Genomic DNA, 25,161 nt, shown 5'->3' with positions numbered 1-25,161 from the left:
GCTAAGGTGCCCCCAACCCCTTCCCCCTGAGGTGCCTGGCCATTCCCAACATGATGCCCCTTCACAGTGTAGTGCGGATTACGTCACGGAACAAGTTTTGGCCTTGGACTGTGCCCTGTGGCAATGTGGGCCTTTTGTACTTTGGACTGGCCTTTGGTCCTTTTAGAACAGTGACTCATGTTTTTCTTGTCATACTGACAATATGGTGGCTCTTAGCATCAAATTACACTATCAGTTCTGGATAAATGTAGTCCTTGCATTATTATGACGTGTGTCCTATGAGACCGGTTGTACCTTTGCAGCTGATTGTGTGTATGGTGTGTGTGCGAATTGTGCGTGTGTGTGTCACTCTCCTTTTCCTCCCTCCTAGGTGTGCTAGGCAGCTGTACTCACCATTGCCATCTTCGTCGTACCTGGTTTGCGTCTAAATTATCTGCACGGGACCGCAGACGAGGAGATGCATGGAAAACGGGGAGGGGTGCGTTGGTTCCTCTGGGCACACACAGATGATGTGTCTATGCTTTTTCATGCAGCAACGGCTTTCCGGCGTGCAAACTTGGATCCTCTTTGGGTTGCAGGGTATTTGGATACCCCGGGGACGATGAAGAGAATTCCTGGGCGTGCAGGGCGAAGTCACAGGACCTGCGTCAATACAGTGGGTGATGCGGGGAAATTTCTGGCGCACGGCAGGCGCTGTGTTGACTCTTCTCGCAGGAAGTCAGGCTGTGTCGTTCCGGCTCTGCTACGCATTGATCCAGTGTGTGGTGCGTTGAAGTTCCGATCGCAATGCTGGCACTGTGTCGATCTCAACTCGGGGAGCCGGGCTGCGTCGTTCAAGTTCGCCATTACGGTGATTTTCTCACCACAGGGCAGGCTGTGCATCAATTTCGACAGGCTGTGCATCGATTTTCGCCGCACAAGGAGTTCTTTGCAGAGATGAAGTCTTTTTGGCCCTGAGACTTCAGAAAACAGGAGGCAAGCTCAATCCAAGCCCTTGGAGAGAACTTCTCAGCAGAGCCAGAGGGCAGCAAGGTAGTAGGACAACAGCAAAACAGCAGTCCTTTTCAGCAAAACAGTCAGGTGAACCCTTTGGGCAGCCAGGCAGCTTCTCTTAGCAGGTTGCAGGTTCTGGTTCAGACTTCCCGGTAGGTATCTTGTCAAGGAGTGCCTGAGTTGGTAGGGTCAGAGGCCCTGTTTAAATACCCAAAAGTGCCTTTGAAGTGGGGGAGACTTTAGAGAGTGTCTTAGAAGTGCACAAGGTCCCCTTTCAGTTCCATCCTGTCTGCCAGGGTCCCAGTCGGGTGTTTGGCTGTCCATTGTGTGATGGTAGGCCACTGTCCTTTGACATGTAAGTGTCAGGCCTTCCACCCTTCCAGCCCAGAAAGACTCATTCAGTATGCAGATGTGTGCAGGTGTGACTGAGCATCCTGTGTTTGGGCTTGTCTGAGTGAAATGCACATGGGAGCTGTCAACTAACCCAGACAGATGTGGATTTTAAGGCACAGAAGATTTTAAGTGCAGAGAAATGTTCACTTTCTAAAAGTGGCATTTCTAAAATAGTAATATTAAATCCAACTTCACCAGTCAGTAGGATTGTGTATTACCATTCTGGCCATACTAAATATGGCGTTGTTACTCCTTTTAGATCAGAATCTACCACTCAAACAGTATATGAGGGTAACCCTGATGTTAACCTATGAAAGTAGCAAGCCTCTCAGCAGTGTAGAATTAATTTAGGAGTTTTACACTAACAGGACATATAAACTATACAGGTACATGTCCTGCACTTTCCCTACATAGCACCCTGCCCTATGGGTTACCTAGGGCCTGCCTTAGGGTTGACTTATATGTAGAAAAAGGGGAGTTCGAAGCTGGCAAGTACTTTTAAATGCCAAGTCGAATTGACAGTGAAACTGCACACACAGGCCTTGCAATGGCAGACGTGTGACATGGTTAGGGGGCTACTTATGTGGGTGGCACCATCAGTGCTGCAGGCCCACTAGTAGCATTTAATCTACAGGCCCTGGGCACATGTAGTGCACTTTTACTAGGGACATATAAGTAAATTAAATAAGCCAATTGGATATGAGCCAATGTCACCTTGTTTCAAATGAGAGAACATATGCACTTTAGCACTGGTTAGCAGTGGTAAAGTGTGCAGAGTCCTAAAATTAGCAAAAACAGTGTCAAAAAGTGGAGGGAGGCAGGCAAAAAGTTGAAGGTGACCACCCTAAGGCTGTCAGGTCTAACACTCATTTTGACTACTAATCATAGAGTTCCCTCCCAGTCTCTCAGGGTACTTTCATTATAGTGCTGTCACTGAGAAAGCAAAATCACATTTGACAGATATTATATGCTAGCTGAAACACTACGTCATTCCTGTCCAGTTTTTTATATATTTATTTGTTTTACAGACCGCCCCTTAAAATGGGATTTGTTTGCACTAAACAAAAAGCAATGTCACAGATGCAAAAGAACATAGATGCCATAGGGCTTTTATACTGTTTGCAACGGTCATGCCTTTCATGCAGGTTAGTGAAATGTAAAATATTTTTCTGATGTTTTTTCATGAGGGCAAACCTTCTGACACTAATACGCAGCTGGTGTTTTGGGATGTGTACATTTGGCAAAGCGTATCTGGCAGTGCAGATATTTTTAGGCTCTAAATTCAGAAACCAACTACTGTCCACATCTTTATGAGCCCTGAAGTCATTTATGGGCTGATTTAAGAGCCCCTAGCACCTTCTTGCACAACATTAGCGTATTTTTTGATGCTAATGTGACCCAATGAGGCCAAAATCGTTGTGTCAAATATACAAAGTGGCACAATGCATGCATTGCTCCACTTTATAACCCTTTGCACTACATTATGCCTGCGCCAGTATAATGTATGCAAAGGGGGCGTTTCCCCATTAGGGGGTCCAAACAAATGGCATAAATAAATCTAAAAGATTTCTTTTATCATTTTTTTTGGCACTTTTAACGCCTGCTAAGAGCAGGCATTTGAAGGAGGCATGCCATTGTTCTCAATGGGCCTCAATGGTCTTTGTGGAATTAACATTGACATTTATTTTATGCTAATCCTAAAAACCTCCAAACTAGCGTCAAACATTTTGCTGCTAGTTCCCCTAACTACCGCCATGATACGCCATATCTTAGATACGGCATGCACATGGTGGTGTTAGGGGAAGCTAAGCGGTGCAAGAAAAGTGGTGCACTGGCTGCAGCACCACTTTTCTTAAATCAGGGCCTTAGTTTTGTGACCACTCTCGAATTCCATAATGGTCCTAAAGCTGATAAATATTTTGCCCTTTTGATGTTCAATGATAAGTTAAGGATACAGCTTTAAGTATTTTTGAAAAATGTCACCCAGGCCTCTAAGAAGCCCCTTAGGTATTGTACTACACTGGATTTGTTTTACAAAGGAGGAGGATTAAAAGGACATTATCCAATAGAGGATTTCTGCTCACTGACAGCCATTTCTCCTAGCAGCTAACTGTCACCAATGATCAATGGTCTAACGTACAGTTGTTGTGGTGCCATTATTTTGCTTCTTGACCAAGCAGCAGTTTTCTTGTACTGGGCCATAAAGTCCTGACTGGTACACTGTTTTCATTGGTCAAGGTGTTCAGTGCCAAGCTTCAATGAGTTTCTTCTGCTGTATCACATATGTGCCAGGATCATGCATACTACATGTTCACCTCCTACAACCACACAACATTTAAATTTACTGTTGGGAGGGTCTTTTTCTCTTGCATTAATATTTGTTTCATAACATGAGCAATTTGTGGTCCACATTTTTCAAATGTATTATGCAATTTGGGTATATTCAGCAACCTCCTAAAAAATATAAGCCAACAAAGGCAGAATATGCTACTTTGTTATCTGTGATTCGTTAAGGCCATTGTCCAATTATTAATTACAACAAAATCTGATTCAATAGTTGTAATTTTTAAATCCTGTTGGAGGTACCTGTGTAAACTAAGTACAGTGTATAATTCAGTCTGCATAACAGCAATCCTATTTTGTAGATTGTTCTCAGTCATTAAAATTCGTTTTGAGTTGTATTTGGAAGTACGTACATTATTGATTTATTTGTTTACCAAATTCATTAGAGCAGGTTCATAATGATTCAACATGATTTTACTAACCTGTAAAACAATTGTACACAACAGCATGTTTTGTATCGTTTGATATTAATATCAATTTTCAAAGTATTTGCCAGGGGAAGACTATATTTCTGAGTTTCGACAATAGCAAAGGCATATTTGTTCATATTTGTTGAAATAGCAATAATGTAAAAATAGATTGTATTCTTCTCATATATGAAATAACAATGTTTGTAAACTTTTATTTAACTTTCGAAATAATCATATTATATATTACTAATTGCAAAGAACTAACGCTAATTTATGCAAATATATTTGATATGATATGGAGCCAGTTTATGATGTGCTGCAGTCAGAACAGGTTGAAAATAGAGATAGATATCCACGCACCCTCTCCAAGATGTACTGTCTGCAGAATATGGCCCGTATTTAAACTTTTTTTAGCACTGCATTTGCGTCTATTTTTGATGCAATAACGGTGCAAACTTACAAAATACAACTGTATTTTGTAAGTTTGCGCCGCCTTTGCATCAAAAATGACGCAAATGCGGCGCTTAAAAAGAATAAATATGGGCCTAAATGCGCATACTTCATAGAATTTAGGAGTTAAGTGTATGCACGTTTGACGTTGTTTTAAACACTGATTAGACACTTCAAATTTTTCAAAAAAGGTTAACCAAGGCCCATATTATACTTTTTTGAGCCACATTTGCGTCATTTTGTGACACAAAAGAGGCGCACACATACAAATTGTGGCCCATATTTATACTTTTTTATGCAAATCAGTGCTAGCGCAGATTTGTGTCAAAAAGTTTACCACTGGCTAACACCATTCCAATGCGCCAGCCGGGCGCCTTATTTATGGAATGACGTTAGCCTGCGCTGCGGCCTGGTTAGCGTCAAAATAAATGACGGTAACCAGGCAGCGGAGGCGAAGGGAAGACTGGGGGTTGTGCACCAAAGAATGGTGCAAGGCAGGTTAGAGTCAAAAATATTGGCTCTAACCTGATTAGTGCCATTTTTTGACACACAACCCCCATGGAAATGACTCCTGTCTTAGCAAAGACAGGAGTCATGACCCCCTGCCCAATGGCCATGCCCAGGGGACCTCTGTCCCCTGGGCATGGGCATTGGGCCCAGTGGCATGTAGGGGGGCCCAAGTTAGACCCCCATTCCACTTATTAAAAAAAAATATATATACTTACCTGCCCTCACCATGGATGGGTCCCCCCATCCATGGGTGTCCTCCAGGGGTGGGCGAGGGTGGAAGGGGGCGTCCCTGGGTGCAGGGAAGGGCACCTTTGGACTGCTTCCATGGTCTCCCACCATGGAAATGAGCCCACAGGTCCCTTAACGCCTGCCCTGACCCAGGCGTTAAAAAACGGCACAAATCCGGCTAGGCGCCTTGTTTTAAGGCCCGCCTCCTCCTGTGTGTTATTTTGACGCCAGAGGATAAATAAGGCACACATGCCTTAGAGTCATTTTTTGCACGGGAAAGCCTACCTTGCATGTCATTAGTGCAAGGTAGGTTTTCACGTACAAAAAATGACTCAAACTCCAGAACTTTGGCGCTAGACGGGTCTAGCGCCAAAGTATAAATATGGAGTTAAGTTTGCTCTGATTGCGGCAAAATAAATTACACAAATCCGGCGCAAACAGAGTATAAATATGGGCCTATAATTCTATTTTGTAAGTTTGCGCCTCTTTTGCATAAAAAAAATGACACAAATGCGGCGCAAAAAAAGTATAAATATGGGCCCATGTATATTGTCAAGTTTAGATTATGATGGTCCCTTAATTATGTACATGGCAGCTGCATATTGATAATTTGATAACTCTGAGAGGAGAAAATATATGTGAAGATGCCTCCCACCTCAGTAATCTGTTCATTATGACTATAGGTTTTTACTATAATTTTCATATAGCAAACACAAATTCCCCAAAGAACGTCTAGGCGCTAAATAAGCACAGTATAATATATATTTAGCCAATCATCAGAAACCGATACGCTACTGAGCAGGTGTGTTTTCAGGATGTTTCTAAACTCGTGGCATCGGTACTTTTTATTCTCTGCTTCCTGCCCTATGTACTATGACAGCAGATTTTATGGTTCTTACAGGTTTAGGATGCCAGACGTTCTGATACACTGCGCAATTTCGGAGAATTAAAGCAGAAAGCCTTACATTAGAAGATATAAAGTAAAGTAAAGCAATGTACCTGAAATAATGTGCAAGTATAATGCTTAGCAAGACAACAAAATAAATTAGAAACAGAGCCCGTTCTGTAATGGACAGTTTCTCCTGAAATGAAACAAGTACATTTTGCTAAAACATTCGAATTGTAATGAAATCACAAGCGTACGACACTATCTGATCCCTTGGCTATAGGACAGCAGTCAGAATAGCCTCTGAGAGGAATGGCAGGCATGATGCCCACGCTGTCTCTGCAAACATTGTTACAGCAGGTTTCTGGAATGCGGAGATAAGAATGCTTTTCAGTCCAAAGGTATGGAACTTGACAATGATGAGCAAACCCTGCCCCCCTGGCAATGTAGTGTGGAGAGAATAGTAATTATGTTTGGTCTGGTGAAGATAATACGCATATTATTGACAGAAAATAATAAGCACCTCAAGTGCTGCATCAAAAGACAGCGAACAATGTAAACTGTTTTGCAGAAATGGGTTTACTTTATTAGTGCGCGTGCACAGGTTTTGTTGTTTGCTGCCATCAAAAACAGTATGATCCAATAGATTATATCTTCATTTAGCGAAATTCAAGTGAAGCATACACGGCAGTCATAACTGTTGCTTGAACATCCCGGAATACATTAATGCATCAAAAAGAATACCTTCCACGCAATTCTAAATATTCCCTAAAAAAAATGTCACCACAGTAATGGAGAGTTAATTTGGATTAAGCAAGGTGAGGAAAGTTGGTAAAAGCAATTTCTGAACCATGGCAAAACTGTAGAGGATATAGCAACAACATTCAACGTGAAAGCTGGGGATAGGGCAGTAAACGTCGGGTTAAAATAGAACTGCACACGCAAGGACATTACAGACTTTTTCCCTTCTTTTAATCTGTTGAGAAACTCCTGACTTGGAGGAAGGTACAATTTGTGTTATACTCTGTGTTAGAAATGGGTCTTTGGTTGACAGTCAGGTTACCGCCTATTCAAGCAAGGACCCTCACTCTAGTCAGGGTAAAAGAGACTCACCCTCAGCTAACGTCTGCTTACTCCCTTGGTAGCTTGGCAGAGCAGTAGGCTTACATTCAGAGTGTTAGTGTAAGATATTTGTACCAACACTCACAGCAACTTACTGAAAACACTACAAAATGACACAACACCAGTTTAGAAATATAGGACATTTTTATCTAAACAAAACAAGACCAAAACAACAAAAATCCACAATACACAAGTCCAGTTATCAATAAAAAATCAAAAAGATTCTTTAAGTAGTTTCAAACACACACTAACACTGTTAGCGTGAAAATGTACCTTGGGTGTGCCAAAAATAACCCCACATAGACGAGTGCGCCTCAAAAAGGGCTTGCGATGCATTGATTCCACTCACGAGCGGGACCTTACGTCGTCTCTCCTTTCGCCGGGTAGGAGCACGTCATTTCTTCTCTCCGCAGGAGAGCGATGTGTTGATCTGGTCAGCACTCTCGGGTCCTGGAAGGCCTTGCATTGTTTTTACACACCCAGCGGAACTTGCGTCGGAAATCTAGCCGCATGATGATCCAAAAACCACGCAGCGCGGGTTGCGATCTCTCAGCCTCCGTCAGCAATGCTGCGCGTCGTTTCTCCTGCTCCATGCATCGATTCTTTGGTCGTGTTTCCAGCAAACGTCGATTTTCAGCCACGGAGCTGGCGGCGCATCGTTTCTTCAGCCGCAGATCAAAGTTGCCTCGATATTTTCCCCGCACAGCGCTCTGTGCGTGGATTTCCTTTTCTTTATGCCCCCCCCAGTCAGAGTTTACCCCTTGAACCTGATCATTCAACCCAGAGTCACCACCCTGCGGTTGAACCATTGCCTTGCACACCAGGACTTCCAGGGGGGTAAACCGACCCCCCGCTAGGGACACACCATCCCCAAGGGCTACACAAGAGTCTGGCTGGCGCAGGTCTCCAGACCTCTGCCCTTCTGACAGAGTATGGATTCCCCCCAACCCAGAAATGGTCTCACCAAGGTCATTCCTGGGGGGCTCTGCTCTCAGAGCTGACCCCTGACCCTCCAGGTTCTCCATTGGGATCCGAAACCCCCCTCTCAACCCTCTGTCTGGACTTCTGCACCCCCTCACTAGGAGTGGTACTGCCAGGCACCAGGACTGGTGGGATGCTCGCTACAGCCACCCCCCAAGTTCTCCTGACACTGTGGGGTCTCCCATAACAGATGACCCTCCGGTACAGGCTAGGCTCCCCTCCTGGTGTTCCTTCATGGAACCCTCCAGGACCTGGGACTGATCTCAGGCACCTTGGGCGTCAACCCATCCCCATTCCCTCTCCTTTGAGACTCGACATGGGGTCCCTCACCCATCCAACTACACTGGGACCTTCTTGGGACACTACAATCCTTCCCTACCTCACCTGGTTGGGAAACACCTAGACCACTCCTCTCAGGAGCACCCCCAAATGCCTCTTCAGACTCTCTGGTGTTCACCCAGGAGTCTGCCTCCAGTGTAAGCTCCCTGGGGTCAGAGTACTCACACTCCACCTGGTGTTGGTGTGCTCTGGAAAAATAAGGACTAGACATACAGTATGCTCTCTAGCAATTACATCACTCAGCCCCTCACATGAATTAACCAAAGTACCCTTCACCCAACCATCCAGTGACTTTGCTTTTAAAAAGCACCCCACATCACCCTCCTGAGACTGGTGAGACAGTACCTGACTGTCCCTGACACTCAACCCACACTCTTCTGGGATGTCTTCACACTCCATAACCAGGACTTCTACCTGGGGGGAACCCCTCTCCCTGTCACTCTCAACTAGAGTCAGTAAAGTGTCCCGCCCACCAGTAGGAATATGACTCCCCCTGCCAGTTCCCCAATACACCTCAGGGAGCATGCGCATCACTGGAGCTACCTCATACCCCTGAACCTCCTGGTGTATATTAACTCCCTCCTTCAAGTAGGGCACCACATCTCTGGGCATGTGCACTTCTTCAGCAGCACTGGATATAAAATTGTTGCTGCCACCATTCCAGCTGGACTCAGTCCTCATGACTTCCAGCTCTTTCAGTTTTAGCTCATAAGCCAAAATCAGCTTTTTTACCTCTAAGGCCATCCTCATTTTCTCCAACTCCCTCTGGTGCTCCCTCTCTGCCTGTCTCTCCTGCAATTCTTCAGGAGTCAGACCCTTAGATGAGACGCTGCTACCTATCCTGGAGACCCTCCCCCAAGGTGTAACAGGTACCTCCATTACACCACTGTGTAGACTCTGCACTTCCTCATCCTCATCCTCTGTGTTCCCCCCAGCCTCCTTGACGGTCACCCAGGCCCTCAGTGCCTTTTGCAGCTCCCCCTTCCTGGCAGAGCTCTTAACGGGACAGGCAAGATCTTTACAGAACTGTTTCAATTGAGCAACTGAGTACCTCTTAAGTTTCCCTATTTCAAACACAGCTCCAGCTGTTGCATCTTCATCTCGAGACATGATGGCAACAAGTGCAAAGTTCCAAAATCAGCTAAGAGGTCACCAAAAATATGGAAGTAGAACAAAAAGGAGTACCAAAGAAAAAAAGAAAAACCACCAGACAAGTAGTATGTGATCATGTAGTGGTCTGAACTAAAAACAATAGTATACACTTAATCACTGTATGTCAAGTAAAAATACAAGTCCAAATCCCAAATGCTGATCACCAATGTTAAAAATGGGGTCTTTGGTTGACAGTCAGGTTATCCCCTGTTCAAGCAAGGACCCTTGCTCTAGTCAGGGTAAAAGAGAATCACCCTCAGATAACCCCTGCTTACCCCGTTGGTAGCTTGGCAGAGCAGTAGGCTTAACTTCAGAGAGCTAGGTGAAAAGTATTTGTACCAACACACACAGCAACTTAATGAAAAAACTACAAAATGACACAACACCAGTTTAGAAAAATAGGAAATATTTATATAAACAAAACAAGACCAAAACGACAAAAATCCACAATACACAAGTCCAGTTATCAATTAAAAATCAAACAGAGTCTTTAAGTAGTTTCAAACACACACTATCACTGTTTGCGTGAAAATGTACCTTGGGTGCGTCAAAAATAACCTCGCACGGCCGAGTGCGCATCAAAAAGGGCTTGCAATGCATTGATTCCACTCATGAGCGGGACCTTGTGTCGTTTCTCCTTTCGCCGGGTAAGGGCGCGTCGTTTCTTCTCTCCGCAGGAGAGCGATGTCTCGATCCGGTCAGCACTCTCGAAGCCGGGCAGGCCTTGCGTTGTTTTTACACGCCCAGTGCTACTTGAGTCGGAAAGCCAGCCACATGATGATCCGAAAACCACACAGAGCGAGTTGCGATCTCTCAGCCTCCGTCAGCGATGCTGCACGTCATTTCTCCTGCTCTGTGGGTCGATTCTTCGGTCGTGTTTCCAGCGAATGTCGATTTTCAGCCACAAAGCTGGCGGCGCATTGTTTCTTCAGCCGCAGATCAGAGTTGCGTCGATCTTGGCACTCTATGCATGGATTTCCTTTTCTTTAGGCTGCCAGCTTCTCCTTTAAGGGTCCCAGGAACTGGATGGGCACTACAGGGCAGAGTAGGAGTCTCTCCAGAGTCTCCAGGTGCTGGCAGAGAGAAGTCTTTGCTGTCCCTGAGACTTCAAACAACAGAAGGCAAGCTCTAAATCAAGCCCTTGGAGAGTTCTTCTCAACATGAAGGCACACAAAGTCCAGTCTTTGCCCTCTTACTCTGGCAGAAGCAGCAACTGCAGGATAGCTCTACAAAGCACAGTCACATGCAGGGCAGCTCTTCTTCCTCAGCTCTTCAGCTCTTCTCCATGCAGAGGTTCCTCTTGTTTCCAGAAGTGTTCTAAAGTCTGTGGTTTTGGGTGCCCTTCTTGTACCCAATTTCTCCTTTGAAGTAGGCCTACTTCAAAGTAAAGTCTCCTTTGAATGTGAAATCCTGCCTTGCCCATGCCAGGCCCCAGACACTCACCAGGGGTGAGGACAGGCACAGCCCTTTTAGGTGTAAGTGACCATTCCTCTCCTCCCTCCTAGCACAGATGGCTCATCAGGGTATGCAGGCTACACCCCAGCTCCCTTTATGTCACTGTCTAGTGTGAGGTGCAACCAGCCCAGATGTCAAACTGACCCAGAGAGGGAATCCACAAACAGACAGAGTGACAGAAATGGTATAAGCAAGAAAATGCCCACTTTCTAAAAGTGGCATTTTCAAACACACAATCTTAAAATCAACTTTACTAAAAGATGTATTCTTAAATTGTGAGCTTCAAAGACCCCAAACTCCACATGCCCATCCGCTCCCAAAGAGAATCTATACTTTAATCATATTTAAAGGTAGCCCCCATGTTAGCCTATGAGAGGGACAGGCCTTGCAGCAAATTTAGCAATATTTCACTATTAGGACATATAAAACACATTACTATATGTCCTACCTTAACCATACTCTGCCCCCTGCCCTTGGGGCTACCTAGGGCCTACCTTAGGGGTGTCTGTCATGTAAGAAAAGAGAAGGTTTAGGCCTGGAAAGTGGGTACACTTGCAAAGTCGAATTTACAGTTAAAACTGCACACACAGACACTGCAATGGCAGGTCTGAGACATGATTACAGAGCCACTTATGTGGGTGGCACAACCTCTAGTGCACCTTACTAGGGACTTACTAGTAAATCAAATATGCCAGTCATGGATAAACCAATCAATCATACAATTTACACAGAGCGCATATGCACTTTAACACTGGTTAGCAGTGGTAAAGTGCTCAGAGTTCAAATGCCAACAGCAACAGGTCAGGAAAAATGGGAGCCTGGAGGCAAAAAGATTGGGGATGACCATGCATAAGCAAAAAAGTCCAACACTCTGCAAAATAAAAGAATAGTAAAGAGCAGTTTTACCAACATTCCACTATTTAGATGTTTAAAAAATGGTGAGGATTTTTGACATTCATACTTTCAGCTAATATGAATTTGGGTGGGAAGATTTATAAGCAAAAAAAGACTGAAGTAGCAAAAAACAAGGGCCCAGATTTATACTTTTTTTGTGCCACATTTGTGCCATTTTGCTGTTCAAAAGTGTCGCAAACTTACCACATACAATTGTATTTTGTAAGTTTGTGCTGTGTTTGTGTCACAAAATGGTGCAAATGCAGCAGAAAAAAAGTATAAATCTGGGCCCTAGTTTTTTGCTACGTCAGCCTTTCACCCACCAGGGACATCTATCTGAATGGATCCTTATAAGTAAAGAATGTCCTGTTAACGACTGGGATCTGTTAACAGGACCACTGGAGTGATCTGATTGATGGGCTCATGGCTTTTCTGCAGGGCAGCACTCACTGGTTTTATTCAGAAATCATCCCATTGACACTTTTCACCAGTCCATTGATCTAGGGGTGATTGAGAGGAGTTTACCATGTGCTGTACACATTTTGTGAAATGTTAACTGTACCCTCTCAACTTGTCGGAGATAATTTATGAAGAGAACATTCCATGGATAAAAGATCTGTTAAGAAGGCTTTCTGGAATATTAGGGATCAGGTTCAGCTTTAAACTTGACATTTGTCCACTTCACATCTGTATGGTCGATTATAAGTAACAATTGTGTAGGCAGCACATGAAGTCTATGGGCAGCCTGAAATAAGGTTTAACTATAATTGTTAAATGTATCATCCAAGCAACTGTCATTATGTGAGCATTGCAATAGAGGGGCATTGGCTATGCCCACATATTGGGAGCCAGATGTACTTTTTGATTGGGCAGAAGTTGTGTGCTTTCACCAAAATGTCTTGCCGTCCACACAGCTGCGATCATTTTCTTCATTAAACCTGCTTCCTGAGGTTGAACTTTCAGGGGCACACGCAGCACTGTAATGTTATTAAAGTGTCTTAGATAAATAGATAATTTATGGGATGGAGGAGGGAAGTCTTTAACCTGGTGGATACTTAGGTCTCATCTGACCTTTAACCCACATCAATATTTCATATATTTATTTTTCCAAAAATTGCCTATCTATTCCCATGCTGTATCCTTGTAATGTTGCACACTATAACACAACATTCCTTTAAAGCCAGACCTATTGGCATTGCTAATGCTTGTTTTGTATTGTTGGTCTTATTTAAAGCATGCTATACATTGTATCTGTTTTCGGTAACAGTGGTATCTAAAAGACTTCTGTTAGAAATTAGTATTCTGGGTAGCATAGGTATGCACCCTGTCCAAGCAGGACTTACAAACCTAGCCAGGCTAAGTCATAAACACGTCCTAAAATAATTCTCTGCTCACTCTCTGGTACCTTGGAACATAGCAGTTGGCCTAACATAAGAGGCAATGTCTAAAGTATTTTAGCAGCACTTCAAACAGTATAAGAGTGAAAACAACACACAAAAAGATACCACACATCATTACAGATAGATAGAGCTCCATTTAATGAATAATACAAGACTAAAACAACAACAATCTGATAAGCAGGACTTGAGATATGAACTTTTAAAGAATAAACTGCAGAAAAGTGCTTAAAAGCAAAAAAACGCCAACTGGAGTTATCTGGTCACGCCGGACCGGGAAAAGGTCAAATGTTCAGGCTGACTGCAATGGAGCATGGGCCGGCTACAGAAACCAAGTGACGACCGCTGAACAAAAGTATCTTAATCCTGGTTGCATCGACATCGCAGATGGGGAAAACAGTCTGAAGCGATGCATCAGTGTTAATTCCTGCAGTAGAGGTGATGCTTCGATCTTTCCCATGCAGTACCAAAGATAGGTTGATTTTCTCCATTCAAGACTTCAGAAAATAGACCAGTTAGCTGGCCCTTGGAGTCACTCTTGGTTCTGGTGTTAATTGATGTGGGGCCAGTCCTTCTCACTCAGGCAAGGAGGGAAGCAGGCAGCTGGTCAGCACAGCAAGAAAGGAGTTCTTCTAGAGCAGCATTTCAGCAGATTGACAGTCCTTCAGCAGCACAGCAGTCTTCCTTCCTGGAAGACTATCCACAAGTCCAGAAGTCCAGAAATGTAATGAGGAGACAGGTTTGGTGCTTGTTAACTAACATGCCTCAACAGCACCACAATGTTGTGAATAATATGTATTTTTTATTCTGGGCATTTCCTTGCCTGAATTACATGTACCAAACAACCAAAAGTGAATACGTGTGATTAAAATGATGAACATTTAGTTTATTTTGTTATGTTATGCAATGTGAATATGAAGCTGACATGAGCATACTCACAGTGTTTAATGTAAATGCTGACTTCTTAATTTTATTTTAGTTTGTATGGATTTACAAGAGTTTCTAGAAGGTTGACAATTATTTGTCTCATGTATTGTTATTCAAAAGAACAGTCTTGCAAAAGGGAAATAAACAAGGGCATCTGGCAATGTTCTTTTAATTGTTTATGTCAAGGGTTTTCACAACAATGAAATAAGATGATAAAAACTGAGCACAGAGAGTGAAAGATAGAGGGAATCTACACACAAGGTAACACTGTTACTTGCCATACAGAATGATATCGACAGTTCAAGGTTACTGGGAATGCCTTGGTATTTCATTAAACATAAGCCTTATTGTTCAAACAGGTATAGGGATGTGTACAATCTTTGAAACTTGAAAACGTGTTTCTTTTTTCCTGTGCTAGAATTAATTAGTCTTTAGAAGTAGCACACGGAGAGTAGGATTGCTATAAATGTATAACAGCAATCATTTTATTCATGCTTTTAGGAAACATTAGTGCTGCTATTTTATTTGTCTTCATTAAGGTTATTATTCATATTGTGTGCACAAGACTAGGATTTTGATTTTAAAATAAATCTTTAAAATATTTGCCTCCTGTTCTAGTGTTTTTGAGTGTATAGTTCTTTAATGAAAGATAGTTTCAAGTTCCACTAACTATACTTGTAATGTCTCATGGGATTGATCATTACCTGTAACTCATCCAGCTCAAATAGAGTATTTGTAATCTACTTAGAATGTATAATATTCAAGTAAATTCATGTGACAGCATTGATCATCTTACAAATGTTAATTTTAGAGTCTATATATTTCACAATATCTAACTCTAGACATTTCTTTAAATGTTTGAAAGTACAATTAACGACTGCATTTGATGCATCTAAAAACCAATGATTATTTCAGATGGGTTATGAAGATTTAAGATTAATAAGCACTTCTAGATAGATTTTAGAATCTGCCATTCAACTGAAAAAATACAAAAGCTTAATTTGAATGTCTCTCGCTATAAACATTAAACCATCATAAGGAATATTAGCCTAGGTATGCAACGTGTAAAATGCAATTGATCATCAAAAATACATTTAATTTCAAACTATACTTCAGATCCTTCAAACACTTCAGATAAGGTATTGATTATGATAATGAAATGACATATGCATTAACAAGCAAAAGATACTTTGAGAATTGCATTGTAGCTGGGGTGATTTGGGAATAAGTGGTGATCAATTAAAAACTGTTGCAAATTTGCCATTGGAAAACCAACAATTTCAGTTACACCAGCAAAATTGGCAACATTCCTCAATTTTGCATTATATGAAACTCAGCAATGTTTCAAATTTTGAATTATGCCATTTTGTGTACCTTTTTAAAGCGAGTAAGTGCCTCATATCCACAAAAAATGAGCAAGATATATATAGAAAATATGTGTCTTGGGACATTTACTGCTCAAACTAGCCCCCAGACAATATCTCATAAGTTCTTCTGTGGAGTGCGTGCTCACTCAAAAAGTCACTGGAAACTAGCAATCCCCAGTCACGATCAAAGCTTAATTTCAGGTAAGTTCACCAATATAGTGCATGCAGCATTGTTGTCATAAGATGTAATGCATGCTATCTTAGGACAGAGTTCTACATGATAATTTATCAAAGTCTTTATTTGACAAATAAAATACAATGTCTTTCTGCATTATAAGAGCTGGTTACATTTAACTTATCACAGGAGATCTACTAAATGCACGGAAAAAGTTGGAGATACACAATTACTAAGATGTCAGAATCTCAGTGATTACTTCAATGCTTAATCTGAGCCAGGGTTTTTCCAGTTATTAGCACCTCCGTCTAATTGTCAACAACAGCACGTATGACAGTCTGCCACATAGTGACCCTGTTTGACTAAGTTAGAGATTAACACAGCAATCATTGTTATTCATTCAGTATACATTACAATGACTAACACCTACTGCCCAGGCTATCCAATAGCTTTGGGATCCTGGAATAGTCTAAATTGTTACACTTGTAGAGTGTGATGGTTAGTAGTTCTGTTGATTCTGTCTTTGGTAGCTCTTAAAGGGGCAGTAGGTGGTGCAAGCTGCAGTGGCTTCCTGACAATGGTCCAAGCCATTATGTCTTTGCAAATTAAAAACGGGATTACTGGGATACATGAAACTAATATCACGTTTCACCCTGTCATGGAAGACAGTTTCATGTAGGCCTTTGCAGTTCTTTTTATACCTATTTTACACAATACTTTAGGTTTTATCACAGTATAACAAGTCATGTATCTGCTATTAACATATTAACAGTAGTTTGGGGATTTCAAACTTTTGTTGTTGACAGAATCAGCCAAAATGACATCTAATGGACCTCATCTGAAGTGTTGAGAAGGTTATGGGAGTTACATATGTAAGGAAAGGTATTCTTAATAAAAAATGCTTTGAAAATGAATATTTATAGGTAGGAAGGTCCGCAGTAAGCCTAAGTGACGCTGAGTAAAGAGAGGATTAGGTCGTAAGGCAGTAAAGAGGTTTGATGAGGTTATGATATGGCTAATATACACTGCATATTTGTGCATGTAATCCAGATAGAGCAGCACTTGACTCTTGTAATAAGATACCCAATGAGGTTGATGCACCTGTCATTTAGAGCATTGTGTAAATTGGATGCCACAATGTTTAATATATGGAGAAATGACAGCATTTCATTATTTGGAAGTCAATAAAATCAGTATCACAGAATTCAGTAATTGTGCAATTTGATGAATAAATAATACTCCTGTAGATCTGATGTTAAGTCAGTCACATGTCAAGTTTTGAAAAAGTAGTCTTCATCCTTCAGACGTTGCTGCACTTAGAGCTATCCATCTCTACCCATCAGAAAGTCATAGCTGCTAAGTGGCCTCTTACTATTTCTGGCATATTTTTGCCTTTTAGTCGGAAACAACTCTTTTCATGTTTGGACTCATAAGCTGCATCCTTCAATGGAAACATTGAGACTACACATTAGAGAGTGCACTGTGCTGTTGCCTAAACACCCAGGGGTGGATGAAGGTGCCATCCGTGGCATGGTGCCATTTCGCAGCTTTTAAAAATCATGTACACAGTGACCACAGTAAAAGACATTTCAGATGTGGTGTGGCCAGCAGCCGACGGAGCAGAATGTGGAGATGGCCAGCTCCGCATGGTCATGCTGCATTTGTAACAATTCCCTCAGCTGGAGTGCTGACGGAAAATAACTTGTGTCCCATCACCCTATAGAAGGTCCACAGTCTTTTGAGAACCAGGGGCACTGTTGCTCTTTATGTGGCAGAGAGAGGCCTAGCAAAACGCCTCAAAGCTGCATCGGCCACCATGGAGAATTGCAGGCTTTCCCAGTGCCCAGCAGTTAGAGAGGGATTTATGGCTTCCCTGGGGAGCACCTGGACTGCCTTCGCCATGGCTGAGGAAACTGTTCTACCAGTGAGGCTGGAGAGAGTGTGAGGAAGGGTGGGGATGACTGCAAACCCCACCCTTCCTCACACTTTCCAGTCCACCCGCAAGGAGGGGGCAAAAAACACTGAGTGACTCTGGTATGAGTGAAATGTACTGTTTCTAGGGGCCCCACATGTTACTGAGAGCAGAGCTATTTCATCTGAATACTGTACCAAGAAAGGGGGAGTGCTTCTTTATACAGCTGTCTAAGGCAAGACCTTTGATGTAAGGTGGACTGCCCAACTGCTGCTGATCCGTAGCTTCAGAATACTGCTGAGACAGGTCATTCTAAGGGAGCTTCTGGGGTCTAGACCACCTGTAACCATGCAATGGGCTGTTGCAGAAATTAAGAGGACGGTGCTCTGAGTAATTGAAACGCTCCCTATGTGCTTTGGGTCTGCGCGCTTAAGGGGCTCATTACACCACTGCATCTTGCCATGGTGAGGGCTAAGGTGTGCAAGGATTGCACACTCCCATCCTCACTGGCTACTTCACCCCCACTGCCCATCCAAATTGCCCTAACTCCCTGACATGACACAACAGCTGGATCAATGAATAGCAACACCTTGTATACATTCTTGAAAGCAGACATAGACTCAAATGTGGCACTAGGGGCTAAGATGGGCAAAATGTCACTGGACCTTTCACTGGTGAGGGCAGACTAGAAACTAAGAGACAAAGTCGCCGGAGTCCAGAGTTACTAAATTTTGTCTGAAGGTGACAACACTGAAAGTCCGAACTTCTAAACTGCTGCTATAAAGGGTCAGACTTCTTGAACACCATGAAGAAGATGCCAAAGGCAGGACTAGCCACAGTAATTTATGATTTGTGGGGATCCCAGAAGAGAGAAAATGCAGAGCCAACTGCCTTTATTGATGACTGTGCCCTGACAGCCATGGGCCCAGAAGGGCTGATCGAATTCTTTACAGTTGCAAAGGCCCACAGACTATATAGCTGCCCACCCAAGCCTGGTGACCTTCCAAGAATGCTTATGGTGAAACCATAAGGATTGTAATACTCTATTGTGAAAAGCATGAAAAGAAGGCCCTGTGCCCATCAAGAACTCTACGATAATGGTATTTCTTAGCAGCAATATAACAACAAAACAATTCTTTCAGGGCAGTTAAGTCCATACTCAGCAAGCTTGAGGTCCCTCACATGTTGCTTTTCCTCCAGCAATGGCTGTTGGTCCCCTACTACAGAGCTGCCTTAACTCACACCACGGTTGGCAGATGACCTTTGATATGGACTTGACACAACTCTGCTATAATGGTGGCACATTGCTGCCTTCCTGGTTCCCATGTGGGTCTCTGCCCAAGGGAAGACATACCTCCGTATCTCTAATACTATACTCAGCCCTGGAAGTTTGTTCAATTCTGGGTTTGTTGGGGAAATGTTCAAGTCACTCAGATATCAACCACAGGCTCCTAGAATACACCATCACTGGTCCTTCCCTCCTTTACCCTTCACACAAGGTAAGGCACAGCTAATTCTTTAGGCCAGCATTCCGAGGAGACAGCTACCTGCTCAGGGTCCAGCGAATCAGGGATGCAGGAGGCTATACCAAGACATACAGTGCAATTTAAAGCTACCATTCACTCATGGAATGGAACATAAGGGGCCTTCGGCATCCTGCTAAAAGGCATATTGTGCATGCATATTTGAAGAGCCACACAGTGCAGATTACTCTATTACAGGAAACACACCTTACGCTCCAAGAAAGTGTGAAGCTTCAGTGGAGGTGGAGAGATCAGGTCCACAGAAACGCATTCTCTGCATATGCCAGAGGGGTCTGGATCTGGAGACTCTTGGGGCTCCATACAGGGCCACTGATTGTATAGGAGACAAAGACTGTGCTTTGTTTACCTTTTGCTAGTCTGGATGGCCAGTATTTACACATAATTAATCTATTTTCCCCTATTGCTCAGTAGTACTCACCCTTAGAGTGTATAGGGAATCTCACGGCCAGATACCCACATGGGTCATTGGCATGAACTGTAATGCTATCCAGGCAGTTGAAATGGATAAACTTCACCCACCAGTTTTTGATTCCTTGGCAAAGACACTTGCTGCTGTCATGACGAGAAGGGTGAGGGAGTGGGACCTGGTGAATTGCTGAAGGGGACTGCACCCATTAAAATAGGAATATTCATACTGCACTTCGCTACTCACACTACATACTTATATTTAGCCACTCCAAACCTGACTTCATGTATATAGAGGGTAGAATCCTAGGCAAAAACCCTGTCACATCCTAACCTGCTGCTGATGATTCTAAAATGGGGGGATGGCATCACCAAAATCCCAACATGGATGTTGCAAATTTCATTATTAGCCAACACATTGTTCCACTACACACTTTCTGATCACCCACTGCTTTGACACAAATTTGGGCACTGTATCAAGCCCTATACTAATCTGGGACACTTTTAAGGTATACAGTAGGGGCATATGCCTGAAATGTAGGATGGGTTAAGCAGGACCCCCAGATGCAAACTCAGCAGCCTAGAACATGTCTTGTGTTAACTGAACCCACAGCAGTGACTAAATCTGACTATTGCAACAAAGGTGATTGCACAAAGAACTGAGTGACAGATTGTGCCTCTGCAACTACCAGGAATACATGGCCTGTAGACACATAGAGTGGGCTAAAACAGGTAATCTGTGGCATGACTGGTTAGGGCAGAGTCTCCTCAATATCGGCCCTTGGCTGCACTGATGGGCACATCACACACACAACAATGGGCATTAATATCACTTTGTGGCACACTATCATTTTTTAAACACATCTCTGTTGACTCATGATATTCCCCAACTGGAGCACTACCAGCAGACAGCCTCATTATGACAACTGAGCAGGGAGCAAAATGCTGAGTTAGAATTGCTCGGTCAGACAGAAGATATCGATCTGGCTCTGTACGTTGGCAAAAGCCCTGACAGCGATGGCATACTCCTAGAGTTCTGCAAAACCTTTCAGGGACAGGTGATCCACCATCTGCTAAGGTTGGATGGCAAAGCATATGTTAGAGGTCAAAGGCCCCTGAACACAAGAGAGGCAGTGATAATGCTGCCCAAAGTGGGACGGGATTCGTTAGAGACCTCTCTTCCTCCTCAATCTTGATTGTACAATACTGGGGGAAATTCTCACCAGCGTATTGCTCAAATTACAGCCACATCTAGTGATCCGTGAGCAAAGTGGATTTGGGACGGGTTGTAGCACTCTCCTGAATGTCGGAAGGTCTTTCCATGTCCTGAGTGTCGTGTACTTTGCTTGAGGGGAACATTTTTGCTAGATCAAGAAAGAGATAATTTTCATGCCTGTCTGAGTAAAGGTCATCACAGCATCGAAGTGCAATTACCCACGAGAATGTCATAATCTTTTTATTGAATAACTGGAGGTGTGAAAAACATTAAGCAACCTGCATCTATCTAAAACTCCGGAATCTGAATCACCCTGAAGATCGGGTAAATACACTAGTTTAGAATATCCATAACTTCATCCCCACAGGACCTTTTCTCCTTTGTGAATTCATGTGAAAATATTTTTTCAAAGCCTTGAAGTGGTCCTTGGGACCACTGCCTTCTCTGAAAAAAATGAAAAGAAAGCTTTTCATTTTTCTTTTCGAAATGCATCCCATTTTCCTTCAAAAGAAATGGGATGCATTTTTAAAAAACTGCTTTATTGAAAAGCAGTTACTAATATGGTGGTCTGCTGTCCCAACCAGGCCACCATCCCTGTGAGTAATGGCCATTTCCAACGGGCTTGCAAATTGCGACCTACCTCATAAATATTGAGGAGGTAGGTTATTTGCGACCCCACTGGGAATCACAAACAGTATGGTTAACACTGTTGTACATTTTGTTTTGCGAATCGCAATTTGTGATTCCCAAACAGATCGAAAATTGAGAGTCACAAAACAAAAAGTCATACATCTGGCCCTTCGTCTATTGCAACCCAGTTTAGTACATTTTGGGCCTGATTACAACTTTGGCGGAGGGGGTTAATCCGTCCCAAATGTGACGGATATCCCGCCCGCCGAATTACGAGTCCATTATATCCTATGGAACTCGTAATACCCCCTCTGCCAACGTTGTAATCAGGCCCTATGTGTATCTATGATGACTTTTACAATGCTTCTTTATGTGTGTTCCCATTTACAGAATGGAAAGAATTATTTTCTGTGACATTGGTGTCAAGATTAGATTACTGAAACTCTTTCTACATCAAAACTGTAGCATCGTATTCAGCATTGCTGCAGAAGATGCTGAATGTTGAAGCTGAGTACCATATCTAGTATAACCAATTCAGTACACTGAGCTTTTCTAATATTTACCAAAATGATTCTATTAGGACTATACAAACTACAAACAAGAAAACTGAACTCAATTCATTTAAAGAGCATATGAGGAGTACAAATCAAAATAAATAGTCTTTTTAAATACAACACCTTTTTTCAGAAGGCGATCTGTCATTGCAGCACCATATTTATGTTGTTTTGCAGGCTCCTATTTCCCAAGCTTTTCCAAGGGGTCTTCTGTAATAATCACACCTCTATCTATGTAAAACTTCCCCAAGACACATGGAGGCTTATCTACAAGCCCCTTGCACCGCCGGAGCATCACTTTTTCCCATATAACAAGTGTCGCACTGGTGGCGCAAGGGGCTTGTAAATAAGCCCAAGGTTTCCTAGATTTGTCCCTAATCTGCAGGATGCGAAGGAACCAAATACATGTTACCTGAAGTACTCCAGTGATCAATTCAGACTGAACTGCTATTATGTGCTTACCTGCTATTGCACCCGTATCTTTAACTTGGAGATAGTGTGTTTCCTTTGAACTTGGAGATAGTGTGTTTCCTTTGAACTTTACAGAATTACATTTCCTTTATCTGTTTCTATCTTTTGGGAAATCTGGGGCTGAGGGTCTCAGAGTAATTAGAAGATACTGTGCTCCAGTAGTAAGCCCTTTGGTCTTTTGCACCTGGTGTCCTAAAGTCCCATACCACAGACCCTCAAACTGTGCACTGTGTGCCTCTTTAGCACTTGACTCATAGAGTACCTTAGTAGTGAGGCCGAAGGTTTAGTCAGAGGAAGTGCTGTGTACTAGAGACTCATAACTCAGCAATGTACTAAGCAATTCTAAATAGTCCTCTGTCCAGTCAGTGTCAGCATCTAATTGTACATATATTAACACGTATATACAGCTATGCAGGTGAAAATGCTTTTTGAAACACTCTGTAAAGAGTGTTGTAAGCAATAGGAGGTGCACAACAATGAAAGACCAATGTCATCTAGGCCCCCCATGATAAATGTATGTATCAATAGGCTCTAATCTATAGAAACTAGACACAACATAATCCACTCAGTTACAATGAAGCATGCATTTCAACAGTAGAAACATATTTCAGATGATACTAGACATATACACTGATTTAATTTTCAACTTCTGCACCACATTCTTACAAAAGCCAATGATAAAACAGTGTGCATTTCATTTCAGAGACTAATTGCTACCTAATAAATATTGCGCAGCATCCAGAAACTCAAGCGGGAAACTCAAAATAGGTCTGGCGGGGTTTAGCTCGGAATGGCGGTCTCGTGGCGGTGTGAGTTTGGCGGGCAGCCTCCGCTGCCGGTCAATCTCATAATGAGGCCCTAAATGAGTTTGTACACTGCATTGCAGCAAAACATTGGCTTGACTAGACAAACCTTTTTTAAGTATTTAAAAATCATAGATTTTGAGTCAAAAGGAATCAAATTTCACTAGAGCAGATACCATTCATTGAATTGATGAGTAGCACTGGAGGAGGCCTAATTAGGCACATTTATAAATGTATGATCTATTTGATGCCAGATTATCAAAAAATCCAACTATGAAATTGGGGTAAGAGATTGGAGGTTAGTGATATACATTTTCAGAGATCAATGCAGGTGGGCCAGGGGGTGTTATTATCCAGAGGATTGAAAAGTCCACATTACAAAACTATTTTCCATCTTTATTATACATCTGTCAAGATGTTTAGCTGGGAAAAAAATGGCTGACTTTAGCTGTCTTCATTGTGGAGAGCATGAAGCAGATGTAGCAAATATGTTCTGTACTTGTACAAAGTTAAGGGCCTTAAATGAAGGAACCTGTGGCTTTGTGAGGATTGCTCTCAATATACAGGTTGCGATTACATCTCAACTGATATTGTTGGGCGTTTGATGAAAGATAAGGGAAACTGTATATTTGTAGCAATGGCAGTGGCTCATATCTGTATTGCCGCAGCTTGGGTAAACCCCAAACCTCCTACATATTATCAGTGGCTACAGAGAATACTGTCTATATATCATCTAGAGAATAATTTATATCACAGTAAGGGCAGCAAGGTGAGAAAGCATAGCACTCTGATCTGGGCATTGGTGGCTGATGGATTGACAATAAATTCTGAGTAGTATGATTGTTAGCTAAGGACTGACTTTGCTGAGATAATTAAAAAAAATTAGCAAGGTGAAGGGTGGTGTTTATCAAATGCAGAAGTATACTAAGGGCAACCTGATATTCTGATCTCTTTTATTTTGTATCAAATATGTAGCATGCAATCAGTTATTGCACATATATTCCCTATGCATATTTTGAATTTTATGATTTGAAGCTCCCTAATTAAAAAAAAACTGAAATCCATGTTCGGTATAATTGGCAAGGTGGTATTGCATAGATACACGAGATAATATGTCTAAGTTTCTATTTTGGGCTGTGAATGAAATGTAGTAAGTTTTGATAACAGTTGCTAGAATTTATACTGAAAGAACTGTTGTTCTAAATTTAGTCATGCATGAAGTGTTTTTTTTGCCCCGGCCAATACTTTGGAGAAAGTTTATTTTAGCCTACCTTTATTGTACATGTTGGTTGGTACTTGGACATCACTCAAGCTGATATTTACAGGCAAATTATTAAAATGATCATTTGGTAGTAGCAAAAATTCCTTTCCCAGTTCTAAATAGTTTCCATCTTCATCTCGTTCATTGATGAGAACAGCATTGAAGTATTCATACTAGAAAAAAGAACATGCGGTTAGTATATTTGTTTCCAATCCATTAAAACAATCAAATAGATTAATGGGTACAAAAGTATGAAAAGTTGCAATAGCTATGTTTTTTTAGTTAAATATCCACCATCATCTCTTTTTTCCAAAGAAATTGAAAAAACTCATGTAGGATCCAC

At 42.3% G+C, this 25,161-nt stretch overlaps 1 protein-coding gene across 2 annotated transcripts in view; it reads right to left on the bottom strand.

Annotated features, from left to right (window-relative positions):
- Nucleotides 1-25,161, bottom strand: part of CACNA2D3 (calcium voltage-gated channel auxiliary subunit alpha2delta 3) — a 2,455,990-nt gene that overhangs the window by 1,371,673 nt on the left and 1,059,156 nt on the right. For both annotated transcript variants that reach the window (XM_069206447.1, XM_069206449.1), the window contains exon 5: nt 24,829-24,991. In XM_069206447.1, the coding sequence (XP_069062548.1) occupies nt 24,829-24,991 (163 nt within the window). The remainder of the gene's footprint in view (nt 1-24,828; nt 24,992-25,161) is intronic.

This window comes from Pleurodeles waltl, chromosome 9, assembly GCF_031143425.1.
Source record: "Pleurodeles waltl isolate 20211129_DDA chromosome 9, aPleWal1.hap1.20221129, whole genome shotgun sequence".
Taxonomy (NCBI): Eukaryota; Metazoa; Chordata; class Amphibia; order Caudata; family Salamandridae; genus Pleurodeles; species Pleurodeles waltl.
The sequence above is the reverse complement of the archived record's forward strand: the minus strand, read 5'-3'. Positions and strand labels throughout refer to the sequence as shown.